This window comes from Lutjanus erythropterus, chromosome 11 (assembly GCF_056507025.1).
Source record: "Lutjanus erythropterus isolate fLutEry1 chromosome 11, fLutEry1.hap2, whole genome shotgun sequence".
In the NCBI taxonomy this organism is placed as follows: domain Eukaryota; kingdom Metazoa; phylum Chordata; class Actinopteri; order Lutjaniformes; family Lutjanidae; genus Lutjanus; species Lutjanus erythropterus.
The window spans coordinates 6450361-6470740 of NC_139327.1; the positions used below are offsets into that span (position 1 = coordinate 6450361).

Sequence of the window (20380 nt, forward strand, 5' to 3'; positions counted from 1 at the left end):
TGTCAGAGAAGAGTAAAGAAACCAGAAAATATTCACATTTAAGAAGCTGGAATCAGAGAATTTATTGTTCGATTGTCCTAACGACTCACATACATCTCAAATGTAAGAAGGAGCCCCCAACTACACAGTGATTTATCGCGTAGGGTCATTTGTTTTGTTTGAAATTGTCAGTGAAATCTGCAAAGGAACTACTGATTATACTTCTAAAATAAATGTAGTGGAGTAGAAGATATATTTCCCTCTGAAACTTAGTAGAATAGAAGTAGAAATTATTGTGGAAATACTCAACCTAAGTACCTCACAGTTGAGCACTTTTAATGTGAGTGCTGCTGTTTTGATCAGAGAGTTCTCCTGCTTGTGGAGCCATGCTGGCAGTGCCTCCATGTACCAGGATGCAGAGTGTCATCACTCTGGCCTGTCACTATTAGACCAGGACACAGCATCAGGTGACAAATACTCATCTAACACGTAACATGCACTGAGGAATTTTTAGCTTCCATTGACTACATTTGAATGCTGCTACTGATAGCAGAGTAGTTTTTGAGACAAATACTTTGTACTTTTACTTGCAATAAGTAATGTTACTTGAATTGAGTAATGCTTTGTAATATAACATTATTTGTACCTGAGTACAGATTCTCAGTACTTTTACCATCAGTATGTTTTTCTGTGTTTTTCTGTCAGCTGACACTGGTTGAAAAATCCAGCCACATTATCACACATCAAACTATTCCTGTTGTTGTAATAGGACTCAGGTTCATATGAAGTTTCACGAATTGCCATCCAGAAACTGTAACACATCACAGTATTAACAGTGGCAGAGAGTGTAAACAAACATGGTGGCTTGTGACCAGCTGTGGGCTGAAGTGAGCGACCACAACAGCTCAAAGATGTAAATGAGGTTAATTTGCAGAACCACTGTGTTTACAAGTTCAGACTCTGGCTGCCAGCCTGTCAGGATGAATTAGCGTGACGCTGCTCTCACCCACAGAGATCTACCAGCAGGTGACACTAATACACACTTTACAATCTTGACAGACTGCAGTGTTTTTGCCTCTTTTCCTTTTTCTTTTTTTTTGTCACTGCAGCTGGGTTTTGTAAGTTGTAAGCAGGCCTGAGGAGTAATTGATTATATAATCTGTATACCAAAAACAGTAACTATTCCATTACAGTTACAGATGAAAAAGATGTAATCAGATTACAGTTACATTTAGTAAAAATTGGGATTATTGGTAGGATTAGAATTGTAAAATAAAGAACAATATCAACAATTTTTGTCTTTAAATCAATTAATCAATCAATCAGTTGTGCAAAACAAAGGAAAGAACAGCTGGACAAACTAATAAACTTAACAACAAACATCAAACACATAGAACTGCAATGATTCATCTATTGTTAATCAACTATTTAATCATTTTGATTATTTTTTAAAGAAAAAGGGTCAAAATTCTCTGATTTCAGCTTCTTAAATGTGAATATTTTAAACTGAATATTTCTGAGTTGTGGACAAAACAAGACATTTGAGGACATCATCTTGGACTTTGATCAACATTTTTCACCACTTTATGACATTTTATGGACCAAACAACTAATCAGTTCATTGAAAAAATAACTGACTGATTAATCAAGGATGAAAATAATCATTAGTTGCAGCCCTAAAAACACTATATTAGGCTAAACAATTTCACCATATTTTATATTGAGGTAATCCAAAAGTAATGGAAAGTAATCAAGTTACATTACTTAATACTGTGATACTTTGATTATTTTACCGACCACATCATTTAACAGATTAGCTGTATCAGAATACATTTTTAAAGTAACCCCCACAGCCGTGGTTGGAAGAGCCCATCCTCCTCTCATCCTGATTGTGTGTGTGTGTGTGTGTGTGTGTGTGTGTGTGTGTGTGTGTGTGTGTGTGTGTTCGCTCTTATGAATATGTGTCCCATTAACTTTGTGGTTCATCACTGATTTATTTCCAACACCAGCCAACACCGGGGGTGTCTGTGAATCAACACGCAATCAACAACACAGCCCCATTGTACAAAGTGAAAATGATGCTTGTGTGTGTGTGTGTGTGTGTGTGTGTGGCATCACTTCACTGATTACTGAGTATTTACCCTGAGATGTAAAGCAAAGAGCTGTTCAAAGTTAGATCAAGCAATGAACCACTGCAAGGAGATTACACTGTCAAAACATTTATCTGCAGTGTGTGTATGAGTTCAGACAAAACAGCCTCCAACAGTTTTTCAAGCACACAATGTAGCAAATAAGACGATCTGATCACAAATGGACCAATACAACAATGACATATGAACAAAAAACAAAACAAAATGCTGTACCAGCACACGTTTGGAGTAAGGCCATTGATGATTAACCATTAATCATTAATCGATTAATCTCTGTTGCAAATTTATCCAATTAAAATGTATTCATAGATATTTAATCAATAGTCTAAGAATGGCAGTAATGACATTGTTTGTTGAATAAGGAAACTTTGACCTAAAATGAGGGAGGAAACACAAAAATAAGTGTTTTGTGTGTTATAAATTATTAATGGTTTTTATTTATTGTTTAGAAAAATTGAGAAAATGTACAGCCCTAGTTTATAGAGCAGAGCAGAGAAAGCATTAAAAATCAGTAGTTAAAAAGTAACTAATACTATGAGTAGTTTTGGAGGCGAATGCTTTGTAATTGTACCTAAGTAGTTTTTATTTGAACACCAGTACTTTTACTTGTAACTGAGTAATGTTTAAAGCCTAATGTAACTGGGTGATCCCATGACCTTTCCTCTAGCACCACCCTGAGGTTGATATTTGTGGTTTCAAGTTAGATGTCTCATCTATTGTATAGATTGTCATGAAATCTGGCAAAGGCATTCATGTCCCCCTCAGCAGCAAATAAACCTTTTTTTTCTAATCGCTAGTTAAGGTTCCATTCCATGCAGGTCAAACAGTCAGGAGCTGCTACTGTGCATATTGTCTCACTGGGAAGGCTCTGCTACACTGAATGGAATATAGCCACACTGATATGAAACAGTAGGGCAAACACAGGTGTTACCAATTAAACTAATTAAGGTCCCCTTACATTTAGTGTAGGAGCCTTTCAGTGAGCCAACATGCACAATAGCAGCACCCTGACTGTTTGACCTGAATGGAACTGAGCCTTAATTAGTATCACTGGTAACACCTGTGTTTATAAACAGCAGACATTATTACATGAAATAGTACCCTACTATTCCATGTTTAAATGGCTGCTGTGAAAAACTGAACAAAAGCTTATTTATTCAGCGACATGGACAAGTAAGGTGTCGATGACTACAAAACTGTGAAAATAATGTCAGATGACATCATTTTTGTGAAGATTTATTTTATAGACTACCTTTGGTAATGTTTATTGAGGTTATTTGCATCATTTCATCAATTCTAACTACATATTTGTTGCTAACATTTGATATTTTATTCCTTATTTTATATGGAACTACATTATAACCTTGTTCACCCTGTCTGTAATGTTAATGATTTCGACTGGCGGAGTAATACGCCACAAGACCATGGAATGATGTATCGCACATGTTGTTAGTTGTCTGTTGTCCGACGGTTGCGGCGGACAGTGAAGTGGACAGTAAGACAGGTGAAGCTCCCTCTGTGCTCCAACTTTAACGTCGACCCGAAAGTAGTTCTCAAGTCATTCACTTTCAAGTGTGACGCTAATGACATTCCTACCAGCCTCAGCTCTACTTTGAGTTGGAGCTAATTAGCATGTGTTAGCATGCCAACATGCTAAACTTTGATGGTGAACATGGTAAGCAACTACTAAACATCAGCATGTTAGCAGTGTCACTGTGAGCTTCCTGATGCTAGCAGTTGTGCTGCTGTTCTCGCAGCTGCCAGCATGGCTCTGGACTCTTCAGCCTGGTTGACTTAAAATGCTGTCCTACATTTAAATTACAAAGGTCATGGAGCTGTATATACGCCACACAGTGTGTTGTTAGGTTGTGTATCGAATTGTGACTTTACGCTCATCATGGGTATATTTGTTTTCGCAAATAATGAACTATTTTCACAACAGCCATGTTGCCGTAAAGTAGTAGGTTAAACACAGGTGTTACCAATGATGCTAATCAAGGTCCTGTTCCATTCAGGTCAAACAGAGTCAGGGTGCTGTTAGTGTGCATGTTGGCTCCTGAGAAAGGCTCTGCTACACTAAATGGAACGAGAACTTAATTAATATCATTGGCAGACTCGGGTAGTAACGGATTATGTAATAAGTAGGCTCATGGCCTCTGGTGAAAAAACAACAAGGGGAGGAACAGCTGGACAAACTAGTGAACCTAACAACAAACATATAACACTAACAGCTGCTATGATTCATTTATTACTAATTGACTATTAAATTAATTTGCCTCTAGGTTGATAATTAATTAATTGAGTATTTCTTTAGTTAAAAATGTTCAAATTCTCGAATATCAGTATTCAATATTTTTGGGTTGTGGACAAAACAAGACATTTGAGGAGTTATCATTTCATCATTTTCTGACATTTTAAGAACCAAACAACTTACTGATTAATTTAGAAAATGATCAACTGATTAACCAAAAATGAAAATAATCGTTACAGGTAAGACTTGCCCCAAAATATGGATATTCTCCATATAATTCTGGACCTTTTTTCAAATGACAAGATTGTGACAGGACTAATTGATGAATTAATCATTTTGAGGTAATCCAAAAGTAACGGAAAGTAATCAAGTTTCGTTTACTTGAATATTGTGATACTTGGATTATGTTACTGATTACATTTTTAACAGGGCATTAGTGAGTACGTTTTTAAAATAACCCTTCCAATGCTGATCATTGGTCAGTTGTTCTCCAGTAGGCATTTTTCAGATTCAGTCATTTAAAATAATCATATCAAACTGTATTTATTTATTTATTTATTTAATTTTACAAAAGGCTTCATACTTAAATAATATTTTAATTTTTTCATTTAAAAACAGTTTATTTTCTAATCTAACAAACTGTAACTGTTTATAAGCATATATACAGTATAAATATCTGCCTCCTGCTAGTTAAGCATCCATCACTCAATAGTAGTGGAAAGTGGCTCGCTCTACTATCATGGTGCAGATATTTTTAATATATGTCTTATGTCCTTCTAATACATTTCTCTTTTGTTGGGTTTTTTAATATAACTAACTGTAAAAAATAGGCTGTGTTAAATTATTCCAGGGGACATGCATGAGTCGCTTGCTGATATATTTTCTGTTTTGTAAGGGGTCCTTAGCTGAGAAAAAAGAAAAATTGAGAACCTCTGTCCTTGGTAAGACCTGTGTTTACCCTACTATTTCATATCAATATGGCTGCCACGAAAAAGGTCTATTGCTGCACAGCAACTGGAGAATGTGCCAAGTTTGATGAACCTAGAGTTATACATCACTGTCATCATTATTAAAATGAATAATTATTCCTTTAATTTCTTGGGGAATGAGCCAAATGCTGCGGAAATCCACTGTAGGAACTGTGTGGAGTAGCACTTTGTTTGTGACCTTTCAGTAACTCCACTATAAGAGAGGTCACTTCTAACAACCTTTAAAAGTCAGCCTGAATCTCTGTGGGAATGTGAGGATGGATGATGTTAAATTGAGTTTTACAGTAATGATAAATTATTCCAGCAAGTCAGTTGTGAAATCGGTGTGTGGCACAGCTCATCCTTGCAGAGAATCTTAACTTTTTACACATGCTGGTCGGATGCTGAAAGGAGTAAAAGGCCACGATATTTCCATTTGATCAGGATCAGGCTTGAGTGTCTTCTCTTTTTTTTTTTTTTTTTTTTTTGTTATCCCTGAGTGACCACGACAGCGCTGCTATCCAGCTCACAGGAGGAAGAGTCTACAGCTCAGTGGCCATCCAGACATGTTATCATAAAGTATTATATTACCAGTACAGCTGGGAGATGATGCTTGAAGCTACAACAGCCAGGATCTAGTCAACATCTGAAGGTTTTATGGTTTAGGCTTCTTTTTTGTGGCTTATCTCTCCTGTAGCCCCTGCTGATTTATCTTCACAGCATAAAAGAAACCATAAAAAGAAAGGTCGGGTAGCTGGGGAATAGTGGCGACCAACAACACAGCCTCGTGTCTCAACAGCCTCTGTCTCTGTTTGTCCTAAAACCTCTCTGACTCTGCCGTTGGCTATCGTAGATTTTACAGAGCCTCGTATATTTGAAGAACAGCCAGCCAAGACAGAAACTGTAATATAGCTGTGTCTGTCCTGTTTTATGTACTTTTGAAAAGGACTGTATTCATTTTCATTAAGATATGTGTGAACTTCATGCACCCACAGAGCTGGTGCAGATGGAAAATACTGAACATCCTGCTGATGAGAGGAGACAGAGGGAAGGGCAGAGGAGTCAGAACCAGGAGAGGTGGAGAGGAGGCTGCCGTCTGCTACAGGTACGACTGGTTAGACCTGAAGAAATACTTCACCTCCTTCAGAACTACTCTGCTGCTGCAGGTTTACCTTCCAACCAGTGACTGAACTAATAAATAGAGCTTTAACTAGAAAGAAGGAGCTCAGAGAATTTGCTGCAGTGTTTGGTTAAATTACAAACTGCGGTACAAGGTTTAATATCACTTAAACTAGACTGTTAATCTAACATTTGTAGTGACAAGCTGATTTTTGGGGTCTTGTGCACATTTTTGCCAGTATATTCTGTATCAGACTTCTTAGAAATGGTCTTAAGAATGGTCCTAAATGTTGACTCGTCAATTTTCTGTAAAAAGTAGGCCTTTGCCTAGAGTGACTTTTAGCTTCTTTATGCACAGCTTCTAAGTTTGACTCTTCAGAGCTGACTGCAGAGACCCTCAGCCAAGCAAGGTAAAGACTACAATCATGTTTACTCACAGTGCCCCCCCTCAAGCACTGTATCAGCCAAAAGCAGGCCTCCAAAAGTGATGTGTCATGGCTTCATCAAATCAATCATCACAGTGTCATGTACACCTTGTTATGATTAAGATGATTGATCATTCATAGTACATCCATCATGATGTATCCTTCAGTATAATAAAGCAGGGGTCTTCAGCCTGCTGCTCTGGAGCCATGAGCAGCTCTTTTGCGCTTCTCCAGTGGCTCCCTGTGACTTCGACAGAATATTACATGGAAATGAATAACAGCTCTTTTTTGAACATTTTAATTTTCATTTATCAGCATTGTAGGCCTAAAGTGATTCGTACAGCCTGTACACAGATTTAAAAAAACATGGAGACACCATAGCCTATGTTTATGGCTCAATACCTTGTGCTGTTTCCTCTAAATTGTGTCTGTAGGCTAGCTATGGATGCTAAATTCAAAATAAAAAGGAAAACAATAGTTGTTTTTTTCCTTTTTGCTAGTAAAGGTTGCTAACCCCTGTACTAAAACATGTATGATGGAGGTTTATATTTCCCCCCCATAATCATCTATCATCTATCCTAGTTGGAAGATTATTCATAAAAGTCATAAATGAATTTCAGAAGCACGGATTCATGATTTTGAGCATCAGTCTTCTGTGGATGCTTTATAAATGTTTGTGAATAGTTCATTTTTAGCCTGTTGGTCAGCCAGGATTGCAGTAAAATCTACTCCATATATCCATGCTGTCCTGCATCATTATCAGGTCAGCATTTTAATTTGTCCAATATTTTGATTCATACTTGCTAGCAGTAACATCTACACCAGCCTCAGCTGTACTTTTGTGTAACTTATGTGTTTAGTGCTAATGAGCAAATGTTAGCATGCTAACAAGCTCAACTAAGATGATGAACATGATAAACACTATACCTGCTAAACATCAGCATGATAAAAAAAATATCAACAATTTATCATAATTTCAGTTGGTCATTTCTATGCTTCATTATTCATGGTCTTTCAAACACTGGAGAAATGTTTGATGTTACAATTTAGCTATTATAACAGATATTAATTTCATTTTATACCTGATAAAAATGTTCATGTGGCCATTTGGAATAATTATCCTAATGTGTGAACATTTGATTGTATTTATGTTAAAGTCTTCATGCCATGAATTTTTTCATGTTGTACAAGAGTACAGGTATTGGGACACACTTTGTATATTTTATCAGCTTTTATTCAGCAGTCATATTGTACAGTTCTTTCTTAAGTGATTTAAGAGTTTTCTGGAGCTCTCTGAAATAATTGGGAGACTGAGGAACATTTGTAGATGACATTTATACTTAATTCTAAGAACATGAAAAAATAATTTTATAGCTGAATCTTGACATACTTCACAGCAGTTTTTTTGGTCTGATTGGCTTTTATACAATGGTCCAGATCATTTAGCAGAACTGTGTCTACTTTCTGACATCACTTCATCAGAACTACTTCTAACCACTCCAGTCCTACAAGCATGTGCATGTTGAAGCAGTGCTGCAGCTCAATGTTTAGAGGGTTTCTACTCTGTTAGAAGTTTTGTCTCCAGCTCTTCAGTCCCCGTAGGAGCGGTTGGTGCTGATCAATCTTCTGATCATTTAATCTAGTCATATTAAACATGAATGTCCACCAGGAGTCCTGTATTCATCGTATCGGCTCTAATTCATCTCGATAATAAAGAGTTGACCTGTAGAGACGTGTCTTCTTCTTCCCTTGGAATGAGTTCACAAGATACAGTAATTGCAAACAATCTCATTCTCTCAAAAGTATAATTAATTTACCAGAGAGCAACCTGCCCTTTAATCTCTCCCTCTTTGTGATGTTTGATCAGTGTGTCTGATTAAACACCCGCGAGTGAACACTGGACTCATTTGTGTGCTTGAGTCTGCAGTCAGTTTGATTGAGAAATGTCACCGTGACTTCTGACATGATCACTATTCACTCTGATGTCCCTTTGTGTTGCGAGAATGAGATGCTGGAAAAGCTGAATACACCAAAAAACCTGAATCAAACTACTGAAAGCAGAAGTGGTAACACTTCACTAGAATAATGGTGCAAAACATATGATGAATAATTAACAAATGCATGAGTCATGATAATTTTAATGCGTGAGTTAACGCAGATGTATCATGAATTGTTGGTGCTCTGAGCTTTGAAGCATCTGTTGGAAACCGGCCCCAAAATGGCGGCCACCTGGTCACAATACTTCTCTTATTACAGCTAAACAGTACACTAAAATATATGGAAAACATTTTAGGGGAGAAAAAGGCAGTGTAGAAGCCTTTTTTTTTAAATGTAGTCTTTTTTCTAACTTACTGTGTAAACTAAGTGCATTTGTTTTGGTCTGAGATGTTAGTGGTCTACTGTGACAAGAGGTATTGCTTACAGCACCTAAATCACAGTTACTTCATATATGAATGAAATTGGTGCAATGTATTTGCAGTCCAGTTGTGGATACAAGGCCATTTCGAGTCCATGCATTTGATCAGTCTCTCTAAAAGCTGCCTGCTGCAACTGCAAACTATGATATGAGACGGTGAGAGTCAGTCAGAACAGTGAGCTGAACGAGACCAAATGCTCCATAGAACTGTGCAGCCAGTTTGAGCATGCATTTTGTACCCTTTTACAAAGAGTTACTTCAGAAGTAGAACAGTAAAATAGCTGTTCAGATCACGTGAAGATGTTTTCAAATAGCAGTGTTCTGTTTTAAAAGGTACACTCCCTGATTTTTGTTGCAGCATGTTGGGATTCAATGACTAAACAATCACAAAACCCATGTGCTACCATCTGATGATGATTTAGCTTCTGGGGGCAACAGCCAGTGTTTCAGGGATTGTGGTGTAGCCAGCGGATAATGAATATCTGGTCCAAGACTTCCTCTTCCATATGCCAGTGTTCTGTCGATTTATGCTGCCTAGTCAGAAGATGCTAATGCAAATCGATAGCAAAGACTCTTATTTTTTTTATTACAAACAGGGATAAGTATGCTGCAGGAATATGGGGAGCATATTTTGCTATTCTACTGTAATATCTTTATTCAAGATTTCAGGGGTAGCGTATTTAGATCAATGTCCTTTACTGTATAATCCTCCCTCTACAGAATCATTTTATATCACACCACTACTCACTCCATCTGTACTGTAAGAAAATGGTTAGCATGTTGAAATACTCTATTAACCGCTAAGTAGCACATCCCGGTAGGTAGCGCACATCATCAGAATACCGGTCATTATTTACAGTCAAATTAGCAACTTAAGATGCAAATTTAAGTAGTCTTGCAATTCAGATTCAGGTTTCAGGTTTCAGATTCCGACAACTATTTATCACAGAAGGGCAGTACAGTTTCACAGCCTACCTAGTTCACATAAATAGAAATAAAACACAGAGAAAACCAGGCAACCAGAGATCTTGCTGCCTACCAGTCATCTGGCGTTTTCTAATTGCAACACAATCGCGTGAATGGTGGCGAGAACGGCCACAACCAAACCTACGCTCCTTACATTTTTTCAAGGATTTGTCTTACCAGAAACAATGTTCTCCCCTGTTCCCCTAAGCAGTAAGCGCACATTGTCAGCACCGCAGTAAGACTTTGGATTGGTTCAACTTTCTAATTGTTTCTAATTTAAGCTGGGTCCTTAGTTTCTATTGAAATGTTTAGAGACTGTTGTACAAAATATCCAGTTTACACACAAAAAAGCTCATACAAAGCTAAATTATCATTAGATGAAATAGACGATGAGTTCAGAGATTTGCATTTACCTGCAGGCAATCAAAGCCCACTCAAACGTGATTTGTTAATACAAACGGCAACCAGAGCTCTTTTCCCCTTGCCCACAGATTCTGCATTCAAATGCAGGGATCGTTTTATAGAGCTCAATGACTAAATGACTGATTACTGCACACAAAAATATCATTCAAATATTTGCCTTCATTTTGGCTCCGTACTCACAAACTGCAAATATAATGTACAACATGTACCAGCTAAAAACACAAGCCTGCTGATGTGGTGTCATTGGGGCCAAACTCCACTCAAATAATTAGTTTAATCTGTAACTATCCAGATCAAATCACATTCTAGTCTGCAAACAAGGTAAAATTTTAAGTCTGCATTTCATTTTTTAAGTTAATTATCACACAGATTCCTCAGTTATTGCAGTCATCCTCTTAATGTTAACAGCTGTGAGAAATCATATTCACGCCAGCAGCTTCCAGGCTTTTCCCCTCGCTCATTATCCATGGTTTGGGTGATGGTTGTTGTTGTTGTGGGTTTTATAATCTGTGTTATCATGACTGTGCGCTGCGAGTTTTGGTCGTGGTGAAATATTGACGCTTTCTACAAAAGTTATTGTCTAAATGGATCTCTCCAAGTGAGAAACAGTGGGACTACCATTAGTCCAGCCTGACGGACTGATTCCAAATACCATCTACTTCTCATTAGAGGCGTCAGCAGCTGTTATCTGCTTTCTCCCAGCATGCACTCAGCCTGATTTCCTGCGAGCGGAGGACCCTCGGCTCACTCTGGAGGACAGCGTGAACCCTCACTCAGTCTCTCATTTCGGAGTATTAATTCAACAATGTTCAGTTTAGGCATCACTGTCCACCTAATCTCACGTGAAGGACAGGATGACTAATACACTGCGTAACGCACACTGTTTACGTAAAAGCAGGAAAAAGCACTGAGGCTGCAGGTCAAACTGAGCTCTGTGGAACAAAATCTGAACTAATTGGGTGTCAGGAAACAGTTCTGAATTGGCCTAATTATCGTCCTGTCTGACTACTCTGACGTCACTCTGACTCTGTTCTCTGGCTTTGACTTGGAGGAAAACACAGACATAGAAAATAAATGACCAAGTGATAAATAAGAACTAAATGAACAGCATAATAGTGTACTTGTGTAGATTGAATGAAACACTACTTAAAACAAAATTCATGATATTGTTTGGGACCTTAATGTACTGTGATATAGTAGTTATGACAGCCTGTCTGAAATGATAGACGCAGATGGGTTCATCCACAGTTTGTCCTCATCAGTCAGAAACTGAAATGTAAAAAATGCATCTATATTTGAAGATGCTAACACATCACCTATCACTGCTCTTGACAGTCTATTGAATATTTCCTGAAATATTGAAGGCGTGTATCTTATTATGTGCAGTGTATGTTTTTCCCTTGCTAAATTGACTGGCTGTGGCAGCATCCTCACTGTTTCATAACACACTGATAAGAGCAGAGAGGCTGCAAATGAGGAAAACAACATGTGTCTGTCTGAACTGTGTGGGTGCTTGTTAAGGACTGAGGTCAGTATGCTATTTTGGTAACACAACATACCAGGCTTTATCACAGGGTGGCACTGTCACCTAGTACACACTACTGTTTGAAAAGCAGCACCAGAGATAGAATATGTCATATACTCAGTTGTACTTCTTCATATTTCAATAATATTGTCTGTGGTGTTGCTCAGCCCATATATTTTATTTGAAGCATTACAGTGCTTTATTTATAATCACATGTTAAGACACATTTTTACCTTAATCAAAATTTGCAACTTCTGCAATTTGGATATTACACTTTGCCATTTTACAAATTTACGATATTTTGATTAATTGATCGGAGCTAACAATAACCAGAGTATTATCAGCAAATACCAAAAGTAAAGGTGCTTATTTTGCAGAATGGTCCTTTTCAGAGTGTTACAGTATAGTAGGCTTTAATGTTCTATAATATATAGTAACATTATTACTGGTGCGTTAAAGGGATAGTTCACCAAAAAATGAAACTTGAGTCATTATCTACTCAAACTTATGCCAGTTTAGGTTTATTTTTATAGTCCTTGAAGCACCACTTCGGTTTCACAGGAAAACAGCATTGCAGAATCTCCCAAAGAATGGAAGTGAATGGTGACCAGTTTTCAAATGGAAAAAACAACCGAAAAAACAACAACATAAAAACTCCATCCTGCTTGTAATCCAAGTCTCCTGAAGCCCCAGCATGCCAAGTTGACTTGAAAGACGTCATTTACACCATGTTTTTAGTCTGAATCTGCACTGTAGATCCTTAGCATGGAGCCACATTCACCATCTGAACTGAGTGTGTGTGGTGTGATGGTGTACAAGCACTAGTTAACAGCATGTTGGGACTTGGATTACTTCGGATGAGCAGTATGGAGGCACTTTATGTTTTTTTTGTTTTTTTTTTCAGTTGTTTTTTTCTGTTTGAAAACTGGTCACCATTCACATCACATTATTTAGGATATTCTGCAACGCTGTGAAACTGCAGCAGTCTTTTGTGGATTAAAGACATGAGGGTGACTAGAGAATGACTGAATATACATTTTTGGATGAACTATTCTTTTAGTAGGCTATGCTATGCTAGGCTAGGCTATTTGAAGTACTTTGTATAGGCTACTGTTGGGCAATTTAATTTCTAACTATGTATCATTTAAACCAAATTTCTAAGAACAGCTTGGTGAGCCAGTGGCGGTCTTTAGAAACATCTTGTGAGGCCACCAAATGTAACATATATTTGCAGCTCATTTCAATACTTTCACTTTCAATAGCATACATTTAACATACTGTGATAGTGTGACCTTCTACCAAGGAATGATGAATTGTAGAAAGCCACTGGCTGCATAGCAACTAGTGAACTAGTGACATATGCTTGCAGTGTATAAAGGTGTTATGGTATACCAGGGCATTAAGAAATCCAGATGGATTTTCAGTGTTGTCATAAATACAGACACTCCTGTTTTATTGAACTGATACTAAGATGATGTATTGAGGAGAAGTATTGTAGTGTGCTGCATGGGCCACAAGAGGTCAGTCTCTCTACAGATGGACGGAGCAGGGCAGCTGAGCTGAGAAACATGGCATCAGCAGGATAAAGTATCAGGACTAACTAGTAAAAAGAAAAATGCTTCTGCCCTGGTTTTGAAGTATTTTGGATTTAGAAGCCAGCAACCACTGCAGACTATTGATTGGTCATAATAGTGCTGTGAGTGTGTGTGTAAGCAAACATGAGAGAGGGCTAAGTAGCAGGGTAATAACTGTCTGTGGTGGCAGAGAGAGGCAGTGAATGTGCACTGAGTGGAGTGAGAAGTTGAGCAATGAAGTTGTCAGTCTGGCAGTAAATGTACAGTGTAGGTTGGAGTGTCGGTGAACAGAAGCTGCAGCTTCTCAAGACCGAAGCACAGGTTATGTGTGTGTTGTTTCCCAACTGCTGAAATAGCATTGCTGTGATGATCAGATCCTGTATGTCGAGGAAGCACTACAGTACAATGGAATACAGTCGACTTGAGCTGTTTTATACAAATACTGCTGTAATACTGTGTAGACTGGTAAAATGGAATGAAGATATGAAAAAACAGTTACTGCCTGTGCCTATGGCGACACCTTGGACTATCATAAGAAATATGTGTTAGTGATTTCAGTGGAGGTCTGTGCAGTTAAATATAGGAGTGAGATGAAAAAGCCACCACAGAAAAGACATTCTATGATTGAGTAGAAAAGGAGGGTTCAGGAAAAATCAATCAACTCTTTCTCAACTTTGTCAGACCTTGGGGGACAGATAAAATGATCTGCCTTATCTGCTAACAGCTGGATTCAAGGAAATTTCACGTTAAACACCATTATGAGACCAATTACAAATCCTGTGACAAGTTTATGGATTTTCGTGCGGAGCCTTCAATCATATGCTGACTCTTTAAATTGTCACTCAGACATCAAAACTTTGAGAACCCCTGATATAAACTAATCATGTATTTCTTATGTAAAATCATTATCTGCAATGCAAGTAATAAGTAATTGTCAGATGAATGCAGTGGAATAGATAATAATCAAGCACAGGTTTTAAGAAGCATAAAGTGTACACATTCAATTAATGTAAGTACCTGAAAATTGCACAGTCCTCCTCCTCCCTCTTTATTCTCCTCTTGTGATTGGACTGAAGCCTTACTGATATTGACATTGTGTGTCCTTTGAGATTCCTCCCGAGCTGTCAGGACTGGCTCATCTCACTGTCTGTGCTGCTCAAGTAACAAGCTTGACTCCTGTCCATGTGACAGGAGGGAGAGGAGGAGGCTCGCTCAGCTGGCCTGAACATTATCTGCAGTCTGGCTACATTCTCCTCTTCTCTGCCTTTCTCTGGTCTCTGCTACTAGAACTTTATCCTTGTAGTAAAATGTACATTCTCCTTTTTTTCTGCATGTTTAATTCATTTTTCATAACTGCAAATCAACAGGAGAAAAAGCCAGTAAAGACATCACTTTTGACATCACATATTTTTGAAGCAGATGGTGTCGGGTGTCTTAATATAACCCAGTCTAGCTGTCAGTCCATTCACTGTTTATGACAGACACCTGACTGTGAGGCCTTATGGCACTGCTTCACTAATTAAGCTTAGTCTCAAACTCATTCGACCCTCTGGGAATAACACAACTGTTAAACACAATCAGCATGATGAGCCCGCATGCTTGTCAACCAGCTTTCAGTGAAATACTTTCAGCCTTGGCATCTGATCACGTCAGGATGTTTGTCGTTTCTTTTTGAAAGACATTTATTTCATTTCTAACTAAAAGATTGCCAGTGTATACAGCAACCCAAGGATTTGTCAGTTGCTGTTAGTAAATGCTCCTGAAAGATAGTTGAGGATTGAGTCTTTAGTTGGTAAAATGTCCGAAGCATAGCAAAAAATAAAAAATATGAAGGTACAGGTGGAGGGTGGGATCTCTGCAGATGTAGGTGCGGCCAGACTAATTTTCTATTTTGTGGCCAGTTTGAGCAACACAACAAGCTATAAGCACTGACACATGACTTTTGGAAATGTTAGCTGATATAGCGGACACAATAGCAAACAGGAGCCTTTTGACACAGCAGATATGGAGCAAAATGATCATGTTTCTTCTCACCTGTTGAATCTAAGTCCAGTATTCATTCTCTTTTGCTCTGTTTTGGTCTTCACCAACTCTGGCTCTCGAGCTGCAATACTCTACTGAGTTGACCAAATTGTTGCTATTGTAGTCTGTTTAAAATTAGGTGCTGAGCAGATAGTTTACACTGGATTTATCAAAGCACCAAAAAACCCCAAGCTGTTTCCCGTGCGTCTGGAAACAACACTGATGAGAGAAGTGAGACTGAACCAAAACAGTGTAGCTGTCTGCAGAGTCAGCTGATAATTCCCTGTGGATTTTTGATCATTTGTTGTGTTTGCCCCTTAGATTGTTAGAGTGCAAAAAAGTAAAGTTGTACACGCAAGCTGTTTTCTTATTGGTCAGAATTTACCTTGAAGATTGATCTGAAAATGCTTCCTCCTCATCCCGTCACTTCCTCTTCATTATAGAAGCATGCATCAGATTTTTGTGCTTATTTGCGGTTGATACAACCAGCGTTCATTAATGAACAAAATATCCAGTTCCAGAGAGTATTCAGGTTGTGACTAGAGAACAATTCCCTGATGCATCTTATTAGCACCACCACACACTTGCACAAGAATAACTTTTTAGACGGCACATCTGGTAAACTTTATGTGATTATTTATAGGTAATGTGTGTGGCAGGTGTTTCAGATGGTAGGGTCGATTGTGTTCTGATTGTGAAAATACTGCTCCAGTTCACATATGGCCAAATGAACTGAACCTGGGGGTGAAACGCTCCAGGTTTGACAAAAAAAAAAAAAAAAGAACTGGTCCTAAATGAGCTAGGTGTTAATAAACTCTTAGTTTTTGTTGTGAGTAGAATATTGGTTAAACTCCACAGTAGTTTCTGAGGCTGAGGTTGGTTTTGTAGCTGTAATGAGCAAAGTGTTTGATAAAGGTAAAACATTTCAGGATGATACTGCCCTCCTACATGAATCTGTTCTTGACAAGAGAATTCATGAAATCATAAAAAGCACTGGTAACAACCACGTCACCCTGTCAGCCAGAAGAGCTAACAGCACTGTTTCCACCGTCCTTTATGTGGACGCTCGACCTTTTGATTTCATAAAATCATCACCATGAGAACAGAATGGATTTGCAAGATAAAACACCGCCCCCAATTTTTCCCCCTCTTTGCATTCAAATGATAAGAGTCAGCGCTCTGTTTCAGATGTTGCTGACAGGTGTGCAAGAGAGACAAGCATGCAAGCTTCTGTGTTATAAGCATGTAGCTCACAGCAGGGATGTGAACCAGCTAATAAATCCAGAGTCTGAGACTGGTTCTAGCGATTGGATTTAGGTGTGACATTCAATCTCAGTACTTGTAGCTCAGGAAGGACTTGAACCTTGTGGGCTTGTAGCTGTAATCTCACCTGTGACAGTGGGTGGACACAAGAGCCCAGTGTAACAGTGTTGTGAAACTTTACTGTTCAGTTTTGTTGACACTGTCAGAAGGGTTTTAATTACATTTAACATTTTAAAACCAGAGTTTATCATGTTTTCTTTAAATTCATTGTATTCTAGTGTCCTTGATAATTTGAATAATAAAAGCTGTTACAACGAAACAGTCTCAAATAAAATGTAAAAATGACAAAGAAATGACAAAGAAAGCATTTGTTGCAGTCTGATGCACTGAATAAGTTTGTACAAGTGTTCTTGACATTGTGTTGTGTGTTGCAGTGGCTCTGCTCTCTTTGTTGTTGCTAAATAACATCTGCACATACAGATGTTTTAGGTTGTGCCAAGGTTTTCAGTCTAGCTATTAAATTAAAATATTAGTGCTTAAACATGCTAACAACCTTATTGAATTAAAGAACTAATACTTTGCTTTATGAAGTATAAATAACCCATTAATGTCCACTGTGGAGTTTTATAATTTCCTTTGTAGCACTTAAAGTACTACTTGAGAGTTATTCATTTATCTGCATTGTAAATTTTAAAACCAGAATTTATGAGGTTTTCTTGGACTTCATTATGTTCGAATGTCCTTGATATTTTGTAAAATAAAATCTGAAACAAGAAAACAAAGAGAGCCTTTGTTAAGCTTAGGAGGAGACTTGCTGTACTTAATAAGTTTATACAGCTGTCCCTCACACAGAGACACACATCTCCGTGTTGTAGTGTTTCTTTGTTGTTGCTTAATATTACATCCGCACAGACACCTAAAATTTCCGAGGTTATCCTGAGATTTTTTTAATCTAGCTATTTAAATAAAATACGGGTGCTTAAGTGGGGTCACATTATAAAATTGAAGAAATAATATTTTTTCTAAGAAGTACAACTAACTCATTAATGTCCACTTGCAGCACTTAAAATAATAGTTGAGCTAGTTTTTCTTAACATCCTTACTATAGTCATTAGTTGTATTTCCACTAGTGTCTTTGTGAAAAATGACAAATAAGTGAGACTAAATATAGTATGATACAGAAATGGCTGTATCTCAAAAACTAGTAATATCAAATGTTTGGTCTGACTGGATCAAAAACAACTTAAATTTCCATAATATGTACTTTGATCCATTGTAAGTCTAAGATTTACAATGCCAAATGAATTTATTTTCTTATTTTCTTTATGATAATGTTAAATATGTCAAATCAAAAATTTTGATTCTGTCGTGTGTAGACACATATCGTGATCATTTCCACAAAAATACTGTTACCATGTCTAACACAAAATATATAAATATAGTAAAATGAAGTGTACAAACCTCAGTCTAAAATTTGTCTGCAGTTCAGCCACCAGGTGGCGCTTTTCTTCTAGTCTATATCAGAAATGATATAAGTGGTAGATCTGCTCATACACAATATCTGAACAAGTGAGAACAGGGTTCTTATGTTCAGATTTGTGCAGTGAGTGTTTGCTTTCTTTTATCCTGTGTTTGTGCTTACAGACTGCACACTGGTACACAAACCCTCTGAATACCACCTTTGCATTGGACGTGTTTTACAAACTGCATCAGTCTGAAGGCCTAACACCTAAATACACAAACCCGGTGATACAGTGCATCACCTCAGTCAATTAAAGTGAAAAACATTTCAATCAGTGCGAGTGTAAACAATTGAATGCATTTAATGAAATAAAATACTCATAGAAAGAGCTGGATTTCATTTACAGTTTAAAGCATAAAGCATAAAACATATTTCTGAGTTCATGTGCAGTAAAACTCGTCGAGTCCTTCCAGCCACATGAAGCAGCTTTGAGGCTTTTATCCATCATGATTGCAAACCTGCAGAAACCAGCAGATTCCCACAGAAATCCAGCAGAATCGGGGTAGTACTAACGCTGTGGTTTCATCTATGTTAGTATGACTTGTAATTTTTATTGAGATGGGTTTACTGTATGCTAAAAACACAATATATGTACTAAAGTGAAATTATAAAGCCACAGAAAAACCCTCCTCAACCAAAATGAGTCCATCCTGGATTTACACACTCATATTTGTGCAGTCGGGCACTTTGCTAGATAATCCCAACTCTGCAGGCCAACAAATCATGTCAAATCCTCTTGGAGTATTCGTCATATCTGGAGCTCTCAGAGAGGCATCCCCTGCCCCGAGGCTTTCATCACTGTTCACCGGTGGACTGCACATTGAATTGTCATGTTTTCTCCAGTGACCTGCAGTATGTTTCCGTGACTCTGCAGCCATTCACAGTGCGTCTGGCTTATCAAAGAGTCAGGTGGTCCACTTACATCAACCAGCATGTGTCTGCTCCCCATAGAGGCTCTGTGAAGAACCCCTCTCTCTGGACCAGTTATTTAAAGGACTACGTGTATGACCTTTTCACATCATCATCTGGGGAAGTATTCCTGTGGAAGTCTGCTAAAGTTCCTGCTTTGCAGTGCCTGGTCAACAGTGTGAATGAGGGGGTCAATCATCTGTCTCATGTCACTGGTGAAGGGGTCAAAGGAGGGCCGCTTGGCCCCCGAGCGTTTGAAATGCCCGTCCTGGTTGCTCTGGGCACAAAGCAGCCTCTCCTCTGTCATAGTGACGTTTAAGAAGGACGTGATGAGACGCAGCTGTGGGAGAAGAGCCCTCTGCAGCTCCTCATAATGCACCACCAGCAGGCGCCGTCCAAACTTCAGCCAGCTCAGAGCATGGGATGCCCACCAGGGGGCGTAGCTGGAGACAAATTCTGGCCATTCTGCAGGAGAAAAAGAGGAAAATTGATCATGTAGACAGCTAGTTTCATCAGGCATATGTGAATATAATTTTTAGATCTGTGGAAAAAAAGGTTATTATTGTTAACTAATGCTAAGCTAAAAACTAAAACTAGTTTAAAAAAATTTAAACAATACTGTGTACTTGTATAAAAAATATAAAATAGTTTGGTCACAGACAGAAAAAGGAGGTATTGAGGCACACGTTTGTTGAGACTGGGGTGTGTACAGATCTGGGAATCAATTACCTGGTGTTGTGTTTTTATTGTAAAACATTAACTGCTAACCCAACTTCTTAAGTCTTTCCACTGACTCCCCATATTATAATAAAAAAATAAACCTGAAACTAAGACTGCAACCAATAAAAATATAGTAAAACTAAACATT

The 20380-nt window shown here is 38.0% G+C and overlaps 1 protein-coding gene and 1 long non-coding RNA gene across 3 annotated transcripts in view; one reads left to right on the forward strand and one right to left on the reverse strand.

Annotated features, from left to right (window-relative positions):
• The first annotated feature begins 3589 nt into the window (after nucleotides 1-3589).
• Nucleotides 3590-20380, forward strand: part of LOC146318608 (uncharacterized) — a 95059-nt gene continuing 78268 nt past the window's right edge. Inside the window, exons 1-3 of one of the 2 annotated variants that reach the window (XR_014771527.1) lie at nucleotides 3590-3804; nucleotides 6344-6453; nucleotides 6826-6877. This is a non-coding gene — a long non-coding RNA (uncharacterized LOC146318608). Of the gene's footprint in view, nucleotides 3805-6343; nucleotides 6454-6825; nucleotides 7124-20380 lie in introns of those variants that run through there. The other variant, XR_014771526.1, reaches the window with a different exon arrangement.
• The window catches only part of wscd1b (WSC domain sialate O sulfotransferase 1b), a 33763-nt gene continuing 32271 nt past the window's right edge, over nucleotides 18889-20380 (reverse strand). Inside the window, exon 9 of the mRNA XM_084730581.1 lies at nucleotides 18889-19977. Within this exon, the coding sequence (XP_084586707.1) occupies nucleotides 19625-19977 (353 nt within the window). The 3' untranslated portion in view covers nucleotides 18889-19624. The remainder of the gene's footprint in view (nucleotides 19978-20380) is intronic.